The 17,639-nt window shown below is 39.5% G+C and overlaps 1 protein-coding gene across 2 annotated transcripts in view; it reads right to left on the reverse strand.

Annotated features, from left to right (window-relative positions):
- LOC126194929 (origin recognition complex subunit 5) overlaps positions 1-17,639 on the reverse strand; it is a 158,084-nt gene that overhangs the window by 82,796 nt on the left and 57,649 nt on the right. For both annotated transcript variants that reach the window (XM_049933310.1, XM_049933311.1), the window contains exons 2-5: positions 16,235-16,529; positions 15,899-16,070; positions 15,705-15,814; positions 9,505-9,691 (exon numbers count right to left, since the gene is read on the reverse strand). In XM_049933310.1, the coding sequence (XP_049789267.1) occupies positions 9,505-9,691; positions 15,705-15,814; positions 15,899-16,070; positions 16,235-16,529 (764 nt within the window). The remainder of the gene's footprint in view (positions 1-9,504; positions 9,692-15,704; positions 15,815-15,898; positions 16,071-16,234; positions 16,530-17,639) is intronic.

Consider the following 17,639-nt stretch of genomic DNA (forward strand, 5'->3'; position numbering starts at 1 on the left):
TCGAGGGTGCTTCATGGATAACATTGTGGGAGATTTGTGACAGTTAAGAAACAATCTCACTTGCAAACGTTGTTGTGGACTGTTCACTGAATTGAGGAGAGAAGCCCGGCACTACACATTGAGAGATTGATGGTTGTATACATTCTGTGTGCCACACTGAAATTAGTAGGTGTCCCACTTTTCAGTAAATTTAAATGAATGTGTGTGAATACTAGTTCCATTAGAGTATCTTGGTTGATGCTCCATTATTGCCTCACAATGTTCTGTGGGCATTGAAATTGACCAGCAGAAGAAAAGGTAGAGGTATCTGACATTTCACTTCAATTATCTTCCGATGTGTCAGCTGGCTCTCTGGTGGGAAGCAGGCATTACAACAACTATAATAAACAACTGTCCGTATGCAAACAGCCACAATATCCAGTGCTGTATTTACTAAAAATGCCTGCAAACACAAATGTACAGACACTACCTTATGGTGTTTCAGCACTAAATGGTTCAAATGGCTCTAAGCACTATGGGACTTAACATCTGAGGTCATCAGTCCTCTAGACTTAGAACTACTTAAACCTAACTAACCTAAGGACATCACACACATCCATGCCCGAGGCAGGATTCGAACCTGTGACCATAGTAGCAGCACAGTTCCGGACCGAAGCGCCTTGAACTGCTCGGCCACAGTGGCCGGCGTTTCAGCACTAACCATTTTCGAAATAAGCATAGTGATGCATGACATGTTTCAGTGAATCTAGTTTACTGAAAGGCTATACATATTGCTGGACAAAAGGTAGGTATCCAAGTTACAATATGTGGTGAAAATAAACATTACAGCTCCACTGAATGATGACTGTAGGGATGCCTGAGGGTGGTGGGAAGGAGGCAAGAATAAAGGTCATGTTTCAGCTTCTGCCTGCACCACCTCTTGCTCTGTTGAACAGGAACATCAATGTGCAAAATTTCAATACTGGTGGTGGTGATTGATGTGGGTGGAGAGGGGTGAAGGGTTCACTGCAGCTGATACCACCAGGCCCATCTCCACATTTGGATTTTTCTTATCCACTCTGCTTCTTAAGGAGTTCTAGCCCTAATTGAGGGTTATTTAGTTGTTTATCAGGAAGGAATAATGAACAAGCTGTCCCGCAGCCCTTAGCTCGTGTAGCTACTAGCTGACATTGGGCCGCAGGCAGCATTATTCTGCTGAGAATATCCAGAGGACGGTAACTCTCCACTGGGGCATTGGGGTGGGGGCCGTGCCAGATGAGTAGGACCCTTTCCCAGCAGGGAGTGAGGAACCAAAGACCCTGAAGTTTGTTGTTGCGAGAACAGAGGGAAAAGGGTTCCTGTCACCCAACATACAGATGAATTCTGGTAGCCACACAGCTTAACATTGAGGGAAAAGCAGAAAATGTCTTCTTTGTTACAAACAGGTGCTTAGTTACCATATTTGCAAAGTTTGTGGTCATTTTAACTGGATGTAGGTGTTCACATTTCTTTTCTGCCTGAGAATGCAAGAGGAAGTGAAGGGTTTTGTATTTCCGTATTTTTTTTTTCCTTTTTTAACATGGTCTAGTTTGAAGAAGGGGCAAAATATTGCTTACTGCAGTTGATACATACTGCCTCTCATGAATACACGGAGTGTTCATGTGCCAGGGGTATCCCCAGTCTCGCGTATGGAGGTAGCGGTTCAGAGTGTGAACTTGGGCCCTAAATGTTTACATGTAAGTCACTGCATGTGGGGGTGGAAAGTACGGCTTTAAATCACAGTGGTAAATCATTACTTTGAGCTTTTCATATAATACACCCCCACAGCAGCCAAAATAAAGGTTCTAGTACCCACACTATTATTCTTTGATTCTCGTGGTATGGAGAACAAAATGGCTACATAATTTTTTCCAAATTTGCACATTCTTCCTCTATCTTTAACATGAGACCTCGATGAAAAATAGCAGCTTGGATTACGTTGAGACTATTATCGTGACAGGTATGTCAATGAGTTCCTCAGAGGAAAGCAATGCCTGTGACTGAGTAGGTGCCACTGTTTTAAGGAGGATACATCCACATGTCATTTTGCTGAACGATGATACTGCCATGAATTTTTCTTTGATATGTTGAATGAGGAACAATAAATGTGTACTCAAAAAGGACTTTCCATCAGTTCAGGTACCTACTAGGTACTGAGGGCAGTATTTCTCAATATTTCTAGTGAGCTGACTTTTCTCCCACAGGTGGACCATGAAAGGGAGGCCTTCGGAGACTGTTTGGATATCTCATGATCCCTCAAACTAGAATGGTTATCAAGTTAGGTTATGGGCACTGAATTCAACCCCTAACACAAGAGGTGCTTAATACAGAATTACACTGTGGTATCGATAGCTACAATGCCACGGCGAAGGTGCAAGTTCGGAGGTTGGCACGACACTGATAACAGCGCCCTCTACCCGGCGCTGTGCCGCTCTACGAGCGCCGCTCTGGATTCAGTCCATTTCATTCCAAGCTGACGACCAAGCAACTTAGCTTCTACTTCATAGGGGGGCTAGCTATTACAGACTTTGTTACTTCAATGATAGTTTGTCCAACTACTTGTGGCTGTTAGCGTTGATTGCTGTACGGCTTCGCACCTACATGCTTATCTCAGCCAAAGTTAACTATTATCAGTTGTATATGTTCATACACCAGTAAAAGAGTTATAACCTATACACAGTACCAAAGCATTTCACCTTTTCCTGCTCCTACTCGCTTCCTACATTTGGCCTACCCTTCAGTTTACAGGAGCGGACCCACGTGCTGCCTACCAGGCGGGATACAAAATACACAGTGGGTGTAAAGTGTAACACAATGGGCAATTTTTCCCTTACAGTCCATATTAATGCAAAAATTTGAAAAAAGTTGAGGTCAAAGTCAGTTCTCGGTTCAAAACACATTAGACGAAAAAATGTTGGAAATATATATTTTTTTTAAGTTTAAGTTACCTTAGTGTCCTTGACAAAAGCCAAGTTATCAACACGGAAGCTGTCCTACATACCAAGTGAGACAGAAGGTGCAGTCAGAGAAAAGGACTGGACCAAGGGAAAAAAAGAGATGAACTGCAATGGCTTGCTCAGGGCCCTATGCTTGTTACATATGTACCAACGAAGGAGTTGTCAGACCCTGGGGCGAGGATAGCTGATGTGTTGGACTTATGGTATAGAAAAGAAAGTACTACTGCATGGGCTGGAGGTCCCATGTTTACCAATCACATACTCATAAAAGAACTGTGATTTTAAACACTTTGCAGTAAGTTTCAGAAGAGTACAGTTTAATGTAACTGATCATTAGGTAGGGTATACCGTATTTACTCGAATCTAAGCTGCACTCAAATCTAAGCCGCACCTGAAAAATGAGACTCGAAATAAAGGAAAAAAAAATTTCCCGAATCTAAGCCGCACCTGAAATTTGCGACTCGAAATTCAAGGGGAGAGAAAAGTTTTAGGCCGCACCTCCATATCGTAACAAAGTTGGTCCATTGTAATATGAGAGACAATTTACGTCGAACGAATGACGATACAGCGACAGTAGTTTGGTTCGAGTCGTAAGCTTAGCAGTTAAGCTTTACCAGGTAGCCATTGCTATGCGTCAGGTGCTCCGTCCGTATTTATACGAGTACCCTTCCTTTTTCACGTCCTCTGTCTGGTTTAATCGATTGCTTATTTTGCTTTGATCTGATAAGTGCTGTTTTCTTTGTTATAGGTGTTCACGTCGCTCTAAGCTGAAAATGCATTACTGTACTGTTTCATGCATTGTTTGTCGCATTCTGATAATACGTGTTTACGGCCTGTCGCCGCTCGCGGCACGGCTTGCTTTTGGCGCGCTACCGCCGCTTTTTAATAAATAAAAAAAAAAAAAAGAGAGAGAGAGAGAGAGAGAGAGAGAGAGAGGAAGGAAGGAATCGTCTCATTAACAAAACAATGGCAAGAGACAGCTATTTGTTGTTACTTACACTGCTGCTTTCTTTGATAATGATCAACAAGAACCAAATAATAGACTGCGTATGATAGAACATGTTCTGAACGAGAGTTAGGCGAAAATTTTTCTCCGTTTGAAAATCTTTGCGGCCGCTTCTTTAGTACATCAAATTCTGCACAGAAATTAGAGTCATCTTAGATTTAAAAATCTAGTCAGTTGCCGTGCTTCATTTCTGACTGTATCACTAATGGGCATAAGAATAATACAAATATAAACATGACACTATACATATATTCTTCCGCGTTTGCTGTTGTCTCACTCTAGTTTCGTAGTTTATTAGGCAGACAGGATTTAAATGAGATAGCAGCAAACGCGAAAGAATACATGGCAAAATGTTTATATTTGTATTATTCTCACAGGCAGGAAAAAATTCAGAACTTAGAGTTGGCCATATTGACAAACATCCTAAACAGTCTTGCTAGTCGGATTTTTGTAATACATTGAAATTCTGCTACGTTCGAAGATGAACAATACGGAATTTGTATTTACTTCGTTGGATAATGTATGAAAATGCAGTGGTCGAAACTCTGGGCGGAGAAGAAAAAGCTCATCTTCCACCTTTCTTTTTTTTTTAATTTGTTTACTGACACAGAGGATTTGGCGCCAGTATTTATCTTTGTGCCTACAAAGCATACCTGTATAGCGCTACATATATTCGACAGCAGAAGTTAGTTGTTGTGGCACCTACCAACATTTTTCAGAAATTCCGCTTGCTTTGCACTCGATTCTAAGCCGCAGGCGGTTTTTTGGATTACAAAAACCGGAAAAAAAGTGCGGCTTGGATTCGAGTAAATACGGTAGTCAAATGAATGTAACTGATCATTAGTATTCACTAGGTAAATGTAACGGACACTCACTCATGTAAAGTTTTAACTGGATACAGGGGAACCTCACTTAATGAGCAGCTCCCATAACGTTCAATTCGCGTAACAAACAAAACAAATTATAAAACAAATTACTCTCTTAACGAGCGATGTTTCAAATAATGAGTGGTGGTGATTTAGTGCGACATCACCAGATGTTTGTGTGCTTCGATGGAAACTTTCAAGAATATGGACAACTTTCATTGTCAGCAGCAGCATACGGACAATGTCTTTAGTACGTACTGTAGTCTGGGTTTAGCACTCTTTCTGCTACCATCTTAGCGCACATTGTGATCATACTTTTTTTTTCTCTTTTTAACTTGTGTTCACACAGCGTTTTTTGATGTGCAGATTTTAAAAACTTTTGCAGAAATGTCCCTGAAGATAAAGCCACAAGAAGATGACCATAACAAAGAAAGTAACCTTACAAATGTAATGTAAAATCACTGAAAAACTATAACGTGGTGCGAGTGTTGCTGATTTAGCATGCACATAAAATCAACTCTTTGCACTATCCTCAGGTACAAGGACAAGATTGATGAGATAGTTGCCTCAAAGGGAGTGACAAGAGTATCTCACCAACGGTTTCATATTCTGGATGATGTATAAAGGTTGCTCCTTATATAGATAAGTGAAAAGCAATTGCAAGGCAACACTATTAACAAGAACATCATTTGTGAGAAGGCGGGAATGATTTTTGCCAAACTCATTAAGAAGACGCCTGGGTCACCAGCAGCCAAAGAAGTGTTTAAGGGAAGCCCTGGGTGGTTCAAGAAGTTTAAGAGAAGAACTGGCATCCACAGCATTGTGAGACATGGTGAAGCAGCCAACTCTGACACAGTGGCAGCAGAGAACCTCATTAGATTCCAAGGGTTAAATGCTGCAGCAGGTTTTTAATAGTGACAGACAGGTCTATCTTGGAAAAAGATGCTGAAGTGTACCTTTATAAACGCAGGGGAGAAAGCATTACCTGGTCACAAGCCAATGAAAGACCGTCTTGTACTGCTATTCTGTGCCAATGCAAGTGGTGATTTTAAAACTAAACTACTGCTTGCTTACCATTCAGAAACTCTATGAGCTGTCAACAAGTGGTAAAGTCAAAAAGAGCAGGTTAAATGTGAGGTGGAGGTCCAACAACACGGCTTGGGTGACACATGATCTTTTTTGTGACTGGATCAAGAAGTGTTTGGTCTTTCAGTGAAAAATATTTGTCTGAGATGAATCTGCCTCTCCACTTCTTGCTTGTTACAGACAACACTCCTGAGCATTCTCCAGGTCTACAACACCACCCCCTTGAAGAATTTCAATGCATCAAAATCCAATTTCTGCCTCCCAACACCACTCCATTACTCCAGTCTGTGTATAACATTACAGGTCAGGATTGATCTATGAGGTCTCGAATATCTTATTTGTATCTGTCAGTTGGTGTGGAGAAATTGAGATTTGGGGAATTTCTTCATATAGTTTTGCATGATTAAGTCCCGATGCTATGCAAAGCTGTCATTTAGTTACGTGCGATTTGTGATCTGTTATGTGTTACTTTCGGATAATAAATCATATTTTTTTCTGACTACCATTAAAATATAATGACTATAAATGTTTGAGATCATTTGGATTAATATTTTAATAACTATGTAGATGACGTGACGTCACTCGTTTACTCTTAGAAAAGAAAAAAAAAGTGTTAATTGTGCGTTTATGGATGTTCAGTGTTGGGATCAGTGATTACGATTCCAGAAATAATTGATTGGACAGAGTTCAACTGCACACAATAGTGTAGGGTGAATTATGACCTTGAAATTGGTTGTAGATGTATGCAGGTCAATTTCGTGACACGCTAGTAAGCATCACGAGTGTGTCGCGGTATCAAGACTGCTTTCATGCCACCGATAGTTTGCTTTAAACTCGCGAAAATACAATTTACGCAAATTCTTAATTATCGCGAAAGGGTAGAATATTTGATGAGCCACTGTGGAGGACGTAAGTTTGGATAGAAAGATCATTTTCAAAAACCAATATAAATCCTATTGATTGAAGTAGCCTAGCAACCCAAAAGCTCATACATGGTTATCAGCAGAAACAGTGTACTATTTTTCCATGCACACGTTTACACTCTACATCGAGGTGTGGATGATTTGTGGGCACAAAATCCCGGGATTGGAGTGACTCCTTGCCCTCTCCCTTAAAGCCCACATCCTTTCGTCTTTCCCTCTCCTTCCCTCTTTCCTGACGAAGCAACCATTGGTTGCGAAAGCTTGAATTTTGTGTGTTTTTGTTTCTATCGACCTGCCAGCGCTTTCATAAGGTAAGTCACATCATCTTTGTTTTTAAATATATAAAGTACATAATACTGTACGTATAATTTTCTTTGAATACATGGCATGGATAAGATAAAACTTTTAGTACTTTTTCTCCATGGAACACATTACCATATTTTCCATTAATTTATATGGATAAATTATTTCACTTAACAAGTGTTCCACACTAAGAGTAAGATTCTGGAACAAATTATGCTTGCTATGCAAGGTTTAACTGTATTTATTGAATATGGACAATGTATTATTGCCTCTTTTTTGTGTAATTTACACTCATCACAGTTCTTGTCAGTATACTGACATGTATTATTACAAGTATGAGTTTGCTATGCAGAAGCCGATCATCATTGTCAGAAGGACTGGGAAAATAAATGTACAAATGTAAATAAAACTTTGAAATCTAATTAGATGGTACTGCAAACATTATTTAAAATTTACTCATAGCACTTAGTGACTATTAACAGGACGCTGAGAGGAGACAATGTCTTACAAGGCAACCGTTCAGTAAACTTGCAAATGTATGTGTGTGTGTGTGTGTGTGTGTGTGTGTGTGTGTGTGTGGTGCTTCCAATCAATCAAGTGAGCAATGGGAAGCAGGTTAGTCATTATTCATTACCTCAGCATGATTAAACATAGGTTTGGAGCTAAAAGTGAGGTCTTCTGCAACAGACTTCTGCAGAAGTAAGATTTTTTGAAGGAAAGAATACAGAGGTTAAGCATCCCACTGAAGGTAAGGTCATTAGAATCAACCCACAAGCTTGGATGGGGAAGTTAGCCAGTCATGACCTTTCCAAAGGAACCATCCAGGCACTTAAATGATTTAGAGAAATCACAGAAAATCTAAATATGGAGGTGCTAGTTTAGGAGCATCGCCTTTTGTCATAGGCAAACAAAGCTTCTTGAGATATTGGTGGCAGCGTAGGTCAAACAAAGCAAAGTCTGAGGGCTGTAAGACGTTGACAAGGTTGTTAGACCACAATAATTGGTTCTTACTGAAGTAGAGGTACTCTCAGGCATGAATAAGACATAAAGCGAGCAAACAGCTGCCTCAGATGCTATTCATAATATTGTTCCAGCTACTAGAGATTGTTAACCTCCTCTCATCTGTTCATTAAACTGATAATTACTCCTCTGCTTGTCAATTATGGATTTTTTCATCCTTAGCATTATCTGATAATCAACTGGATGGTGTTCGTTTACGTTCACTGACATATCAATGGTTGTTTAGCATATATGTTATCAAAAGTTAGCACTGAATTATTTAAAAAAATATATATCATACCACATAATTCGAATAAAACTTCAATTTTCATGAATGGTTCAATCTTGGATGACATTCCTTACATGCACATTATTATTCTATATTCTTCCAACATTTGACCATACAATTCAGTGAACTACTTTGCTACCTTTCGAATACTTCAACCAGGTGTTCATGACTGACCACATCTGTAGATTCCTCTTCAACTAATGTTGTGCTGGCATGCATTCAAAAGCAAGCAATTGTCAAATTTAATGTTGAGCCCAGAGACTGCTAACCCTGTTTTGTTCTTGTATTGATTGAGATGCATGAACGGTGATCTCCCAAGGGCAACAGTCATTCACAGAAATGAGATGCATTAAATTACTGTCACTGAGCAAAATAATTTTGCTAAATGAGCAGATGCCATTCATAATGGTCAAGGTTTGGATGGAAAGACCAGAGTGGAGACAGAGAGTGGTGGAAAACATGGAGGTTTGTGTGGAGTATGTGTGGCAGCCACAGAAAGCGAATTTCAATAGTAAGTCCACTGGGAAGGATATCAAGTGCAAGACAAGATTTTAGGACAAGTTAGACTGAATTTTTTCAGAAGGGCGAAGGTCAATTTAATGATCTAGGTAGAATGTGCAAGGATTCATGCTTGGATTGATGCAAGACAGAACTGTGGGATACGAGAAACCAAAAATTAGAAAGGAGTAACATAAACAGTATTTAAAAAGTGACTGCTGCATTGATAAGCAGAGAAATTGTTAATAAGGAGAAGGATTCAGTTTAGACGAGATACGGGATTTTGTTTAAAGATGAGCCCTTGAAAAGTTAAAAATGCAGTCATAAATAACAGTCTAGAAACCAGATTTACTAGGATACAAAATGAGGCAAAAAGAATATAAAATGAGAGAGTAATAATGGGAAGTTAAATTCTTATTTTAAATTATGCAAAATGGGATAATAAATGTGGTATGGATGGGTGCAGTAATAATGTTACAACTATGATTATTACTACAACAAATTTAGTTACTTCAAACTATCGTTAATGAGATTCGAAGACAATTTCACAGACTCCTACCTTTAGTATACTGCTTGAAGTGTACTGGAATTGTTTCAAAGTATCCTTTTGCTGAGTGGAATTTTTCAGGAATAATATTGCTCAAAAAAATAACACACACATTCAAGCCAGTCAACTGCTTCAAACGATTAAAAGCTGGCAATATGGTTTTTGACATATCACGCAACCTTTCGCATTTATCGAGGACCTGCAAACAGTTTATTAAAAAAAGTAAATCTAACAGATGTGTATATTACTACACCGTAAAGTACTATATTATTAACTAGAAACACAGGATGAGACCATGGAGACAAATATATAAAAATGTGTGTAAATGTGTGTCTTGGAAGTGAAAAACACACACACACACACACACACACACACACACACACACACACACACACACACACACACACACACACAGAGAGAGAGAGAGAGAGAGAGAGAGAGAGAGAGAGTGTGTGTGTGTGTGTGTGTGTGTGTGTGTGTGTGTGTGTGTGTGTGTTTTTGCTCCTAGTGCTGCAACCCACAATGGGAGTGGGTGGTTTGGAGCAGGAAGTGGACGTTGTGGAGATGTAGTAACAGCAGAGGGAGGGGAATGATGATAGACGGTATCTGTATGGAACATGGAGGGGCAAAGGCTTGGTCTACACAGGAAAACAAGGGGCAGGGTGGTGGGCTTTTTGGAGAAACACTAGAAATACTGTTCTTTGAAAATAACTTATAACTTGATAGTTAAGCCATTGGAGGGGACATGAAGACATTGCTCAGCTAACACCAATGACAAGCCTGTTTCCCTTCCACACCATGAATAGGCTGGCAAGTATACTGCAGCCTGCTGTCATCCAGTCAGTACACAGTACCATGTCCTGTGAACAACAGCTGCTTCTGTGTTCCTTTGTTGTTGTTGTGAAGCATAGTGTTTGTCAACTGTTGCTGTGAAATAGTGTTATCATATTAGTGATGTTTTAGCAGCAGTGTGATATTTCTAGGTGAGGTCTGCCACAAAAGAGGTTGTCCAGGAACATGTTTGCCAGCTTCAGTGATATCGAAGGTTGGAAGGGGAATTACAATCCACAGAGACAGCCATAAATTTGTTTGTGCACGAGTGCTCCGAACTGGAGTGCAACAGCAGGAGTACAATTTTAGATATATAGTGAGTTGTGGACAGATATTCGTAAGTCTATAGTGTTGCAGATTGGAAAGGAGGAAGATGAGAACAACTAAGCATTACCAGGTCACACTCTCCTGGAAACACTGGACAAGAAAAGAAGTTATGATAGATGGATTACCAAGATGAACACATTACAACAGGTTGCAATACTCAGACATGTATGGCTATCATCACTGCAAGGAGTACCCTACAATAAACTAGCCTCCTGTTATACTCTCAGAACTGTTTATGGAAATAAGTCATCTCTTTGAAAATGTCTTCATGAGCTCTTTTTCTGGTACAAATTGTTTTTGTATCTAAAGTTTATAATTGGGAGACATGATATAGTGGCCTGGAGATGCCATTATTTGCATGCTGTCAGAAGTTTTCATTTGACACCATCGTGTGACTTTTTGGGTTAATGTGTGTCACATTGCCAAGAGGTAGGACAGACAGCACAGCCAAAATAACAATGAAAGCTTTGATAGCAAAGAATGGCAGGATAATTGTCCTTCATGCCAGCTCAGCTTCATTCCAAACTGTTTATTGCTGTTTTGTTCCTGAAAGGAAGATGATTATCACAAGGAAATGAATGCTCCAATGGTTTCCAATTTGCTGCTAGAAAATATTTCCCCAACTCCTGGAATAGTAGTGGATAATGTTTCATACCACTCCATTGTGTTAGACAAAGCTCTGAAAACCAGAGAAAGAAAACAATGATAGCAAAGCTGGGTGAGTAAGAAAGACAGGAAAAAATTTCCTATTCTGAAAAGCTCACTGTTTGCCCTTAAGAATCTGCCAGTGTATCGCTCTCCTGCCATCTCACTTGGCCAGCTCCCTGCAATAATTTTGCTTCATAACCTCCCTCACTGTAGCCATGAAAATCTTTTAATATTTTCCAGCAGTTTTCTATTCCATAAGACACAGTGTGTGGTTCTTCAGATACTTTGGCAGTGGTATTTCTGAGTGCATCCATACTCTGTTCTTCTCCACACCTCAGTTTCATAATGTTATAGCCAACATTCAGCCATATCAATGAAATACCTGAAAGTCAACAGGATCAGCTGCAACATTTTTGGGTCCTGCTTTCTTTCAGCTCATATTTTTCTCCAAAGGTTAGCAAGTGGGATACCCACTGGGTTGAGATCTTGTGAGTTATGTTTAAAACCTACTCATAGGTAATGACTATCTTCTACATCATAGATTTCATATAAATGCAGTTGCCTCCAAAACCAGTGTCTCAGCTTTTACAGCAAGTTTTGTTTCCTCTATTAAAGATGAACTGTCATTTCTTTGAGTCATATTTCATGTTATTTTGCCCTCATTGGAAATACCTATGTCACTTAACTACAGTGCAGTGTCATACTCTGGCGTGTAGTCTCCAGAAGTGAAAACAAGCTCATCAGGAAATTACACAATGATTTTTGCTTGGAATAAAACGTGTAGTCTCTGATTATGTACTTCAATAGAAGTCAGTGGAGGACCGAAATGATAAAACTTGTGCAGCCAGTACAGCTGGGTATGTGACTGGTCCACAATGTAAATTACCAAGTTATTCCTCTTTGTTAAACCCAATGAAACAAGCTTTATGGCCACACCTCAAAACTTGTCTGGCATTTTGTGGAGGGAGATACATATAAGCAGATCATGAAATGGCACCAGATTTAAATTAAAAGATCATAATTTGATTCAGAAGTGCAAATGTGACAGCATGCATGAACCCTAAGTGTACTTTTCTTTGCAAGTTATTTGTGTAAGCTTGTTCCACTGATGGACACTTCTTGGATGCCAATGGGTAATGATTGTCAAACACGGAAAACTTCACGTATTTGACCGATTATGAAGAGTCACTGCGAAATGCCAATGATTGGCAAAGTGGTGGTCTTTTTTAAAGATCACATAATAGATCCCATACTCCCCATAACAATGAATGTTATGATTTTCACACAGGATAGTCCTATGATGAAGCCATGACAGCTCAAATAAACACATTGTAAGCAACCCAAGACTTGCACCAAGGGTGTTTTTACAATGTTTACTGCTTTGCTTAGCATCTATCATATGTTCAAGTAATGTATACTTAACCGGTATGAAAACCAAAATTGTCCCTAAATATTTTGGAGCCAGAAAAGCGTCCCCTATCTAAAGTTAAAGGGAGATTAAAAACCGCATGTTTGCATTTAATAGATTGTTAAAGATAGTCTAAATAAATAAAATGGTGGTGCCTGCAAACTAACCAGTTGCAAATGCAAAATAATATCGCACCACTATGTGGAGAGAACTATGAGGGGACGCGGGAAGGGGGGTGGGGTGGGGTGGGGTGGGGAGAGGGGGCCCTTGTCGAAGTAGATAGTACTAAATAGGGTCATGAACAATATAGTTTCAATAGCTCGTGCACAGTGCAGAGACAGTTATACTTCACACAAATGCTCAAGGAATGCTGTTCTCCTTTCTACACCAATTCAATAGCATGTGGTTTTTTGTCATGTGCACTTTTATCCTGCGATAAGCATCATTAATATCTATGAATTCAGTGGCGCTCTCTCTCTCTCTCTCTCTCTCTCTCTCTCTCTCTCTCTCTCTCTCTCTCATCAGCTACTTTGTTAAAATGTAGTACATTGTAGTTTGTATAGTACAAGCACCACATACTGGAGGGGCCGCCCACTGGAGTTTGAAGACAGGATTTAATGGACAGGGTGTTGTTTCATAGATCAGGGCGACTTCATTCCATCTGAGTGACCAGTATGACATATGCCCAGACCAGATGGGTATCTTTAATGACTGCATCTTATTTTCCTCTTCACTCCCTGCCACTACTCCTCCCACAGTTTCATATTTTTCGGGTCAATAGGAAGATGACACCGTGCTGGAGAATAGTATATTGCCTCACATTAAGCTCCCTGCAGGCCACCTTATCCACTACATCTGCTAGCTCATTTCCTCGAAATCCTGCATGCTCTGGTGCCCAGCATAATGATACATGTTTCTTCTAGGGTTGAAGGAGGGAGCAGTTTGTCCTGTACTATATGGAATGTTTTCTCTGCTGCCCTGCAATGCGTGTAGGGCATATCAGAGCAGATGAGAAACTTTATGCTTTGATGACATCTCATCTGCTCCAATGACTTCAATATCACAGTGCTCCAATCTAAAAACAGGGAACTGGCCCCTTGTTTCAAAGTAATTGTGCATACCACACCGAAAACCTGGATTTTTTTTTTTGAGGTACTTTAAAACAATGGACTTTCATTTCAAGTGCATTCATTTTTAAACATCAATTTAAAAATAACTCTGGGCCTCTTAAGTTAATGTTGGCTTTTATTGCAACCTTATCATAAATATCAGTATCTTCCACAACTACTTCTACAAGAAAAACCTTTGTACATATGGAGTACATATCCATAAGACTGTGTTATTCACTAACAGATGTTAGAAAGATTGTAAAAGTGTGTCACCAATAGGATGACCTGCCTCCAACAGGGGGTAGGAACACATTTTGTATTCTTGGTGCTCCCACGAGGAGTCACTGCTCAATCCATATATTTCAGAGTGATTCTTTTGATAACCCATACTTCATACATCCATAGTTGAGGTGGGATTGAAGAGCGGATCAATAAAACTAAAGTGGATACATTCAGTCTTCTGCCAAGTCCTGCAGCCATTACATTTTAATAATATTCAGCATTTCGAGAAACCTTACTTTCAAAGACCTGAACTGTGGCAGCCAAGTAAGCTTTCTGTCAAAAATTATGGTCAGACACCAAAGAGAAGGTTTAAAATTTTTAATGTTTCCCTTATTCTCATTTCATAAAAATTAAAACCAGAGTACAAATGGTCAAGAAAGACATATGTAGTTAGTTTTCTCAGTCAAAAATTTAAAACAAGTTTTATATATCCATTCCGCCTGACTTCTGATTGTCAGCTGCAGCTGGTGTGAGGTGCTTGTGAGAATAGCAGATGATCTACGAATAGAAAAGTTGTCCAGACAGGGAGCACCGGGCTGGACCCATTAACTGTGGACATGTTACTATTAATCACAATTCTAAATGTTGTCACAGTTAACACAAACTTGAGGTACATCTTGTTCGAAAGAAGAGGATGACATACTGCTGTCTGAGTATTTAAAACAACAGAGGAAAGGAGGGATTGTAGGAACACCGGTAGACTTCCCTGGACGCCCCATTCTTGGAGCTGTCCAAGGCTATTATGGCACCAAGTAGTATCATAAGCCTTCTCAAGACTAAAAAGAATACCTAGTAAGTAATGCTGGTAAGTGGAAGCCTGTTGTATAGCCGCCTCCAGCGGCATTATAGCGTTACATTATCAATGCTTGCTGAGTATCTTCTGAACCCATACTGGAAGTGACTAAGGAACCACCTGCACTCCAAAATTCACCAGGGCAGTGGGTGAACATTGCTCCAAAGTTTTCTCTCAGAGTTAGTGAAGACAACATAGTGAAAGCTATTTGCACATGTAGGGTGCACCCCAGGTATTGAAGAGGAGATTAAAATGGCTTCCCTCCAAGAGTCATAAAATTGTCCTATTTCTCTCAGATCAAGCTAAAAAGGTTGAGGAGTATTTCTTTACTTCTCCCTGTGGGTTGCTGCAACATGCTGTAGTCCAGCCTACCATGAGAAGATGATTTATCATGAGTCATAAATAATGCTGAATCCGTTTCCCACATGGAGGAGGAACAATCATCTGCTTTTTCATTGATGGAACAGAATACTCGTCTCACTGATAATTCTGTTGGTCTGGAAAATTGGATACTGACTTTCAGTGGTGGTAATTCTGGCAAAATACTTCAACACTGTGGACTCAGAGGAGACTAATTTGAATGTGACTACCATCAATTTAACATATTTGATAGACAAACAAATCTGAGTGCGATGGGGTGAACACACAGTGTGAACACGAACAGTGAATAAAAAGAACGATAGAAAAGCATTTTATACGTGCTCTAGTCAAATGTAATGAAAAGGAACTAATGACCACTATATTTAATTGTTTATATATAAGAAAAACGATAGTGAAAGAGATCATCCAATAAGTCTACAAAATAAGTACTTACAATAATAAAACTGTTGCACTTCATTGCTGCCTTGAGATTTAAAGTAAAGTCCAAAATATTGTCACAAGATGCATATGGTTCATAGTTATTATCAACAGTCATATGATGTTCTGTAAGAGAAAAGACAATTGGTAGTTGATACCTAACTAAAAATTAACTTTTGCAAGTACTGTCAGCTAATAAGTTTCAAATACCTGCAACAGTATTCAGAATGCTCATATACAGTAATTTTGGCATATAACATTGGACACAATCAATGACAACATGTCTATATTTCAGCTTGTCGAGTATGTTTTGCAGTACAAATGACTTTCCTGTTCCAGAATGTCCATAAATAAATATGCTTTGGGGTAACTGATTTTTACACTGAAAATTAACAATGCATTTAAAAACATACTTACAGAAAAATATGTGCAATTTTAGGTTTGTGTACATTTAATAAGGAAAATAACTTATATAGATGTAAAGACTGCAAATGAAAAGACAAAATAAATTTATCTCCTACGACAGTTTGCTAATAGTGGACTAACCTGGCCTATGAGACCTAAAATTCTTCTAATTTCATCTTGTCTACAAAGTATATTCTTTGTTAACTCTTGTTCTACTTCACATTCACATTCTTCTGAAATATGCCGAAACTGTTCACTTTCTTGTAGCATAACTAGTGGATCAACATGATCAGTACCTCCAAGTCCTTCTGGAAATGCTGCAAAATCATTTTCCCATTCTTCCTTGTCAAAGGTGGGACACAATGGGCCAACATCTTTTGCAACTTTTGCTTTGTTTTTCTTACTGCTTTTCTTAAATTGTGACTTCATCACATCCCTGAAAATTAACATACACATGGCAATAAAAACATAAAATAAGTTTAGTTTTAGTGACAATAGTTAAAATAAATAGATCTCAAAACTATAATGAGAAAAGTTCTGGCAGAATGCAAATAATTTACTTTTGTTTTCCTTATCACCTTTGTTAACACCCACAGACACATGCACACCCACCACAACCACAACAACCACCACAACCACCACAATCACAACCACCACAACCACCACAATCACCACCAATGTGGTCACATGTGACTTGTGGGACCCTGTAATATGCTTCGAGTTCTGGACAGCATTTTGTGTGGACATGACCCCCAACCAACTGCCCACCAGAATAAGTGGCCATCACAATTAACCACACAGATGGAAGTTATCCTTGGAACAACACATCCTTCACTCCTGTAATCTTCCTAGTCTCTACATCTACATGATTACTCTGCAATTCACATTTACGTGCTTAGCAGAGGGTTCGTCGAACCACAATCATACTATCTCTCTACCATTCCACTCCCGAACAGCGCGCGGGAAAAACGAACATATAAACCTTTCTGTTCGAGCTCCGATTTCTATTATTTTATTTTGATGATCATTCCTACCTATGTAGGTTGGGCTCAACAAAATATTTTCGCATTTGGAAGAGAAAGTTGGTGACTGAAATTTCATAAATAGATCTCGCCGCGACGAAAAACGTCTTTGCTGTAATGACTTCCATCCCAACTCAAGTATCATATCTGCCACTACTACGTGATAATACAAAACGAGCTGCCCTTTTTTGCACCCTTTTCGATGTCCTCCATAAATCCCACCTGGTAAGGATCCCACACCGCGCAGCAATATTCTAACAGAGGACGAACGAGTGTAGTGTAAGCTGTCTCTTTAGTGGACTTGCATCTTCTAAGTGTCCTGCCAATGAAACGCAACCTTTGGCTCGCCTTCCCCACAATATTATCTATGTGGTCTTTCCAACTAAAGGTGTTCGTAATTTTAACACCAGTGTCCAATGTCTCAATGTCCGTTAACCTACTATCCCCAAACCCTCTACCCAACAGCTTCCCACTTCCTCTGTCCTGACACCCTCTTCCAGTCCACACTCCGTCATCTTCACTGA

This window comes from Schistocerca nitens, chromosome 7 (assembly GCF_023898315.1).
Source record: "Schistocerca nitens isolate TAMUIC-IGC-003100 chromosome 7, iqSchNite1.1, whole genome shotgun sequence".
Classification (NCBI taxonomy): Eukaryota; Metazoa; Arthropoda; class Insecta; order Orthoptera; family Acrididae; genus Schistocerca; species Schistocerca nitens.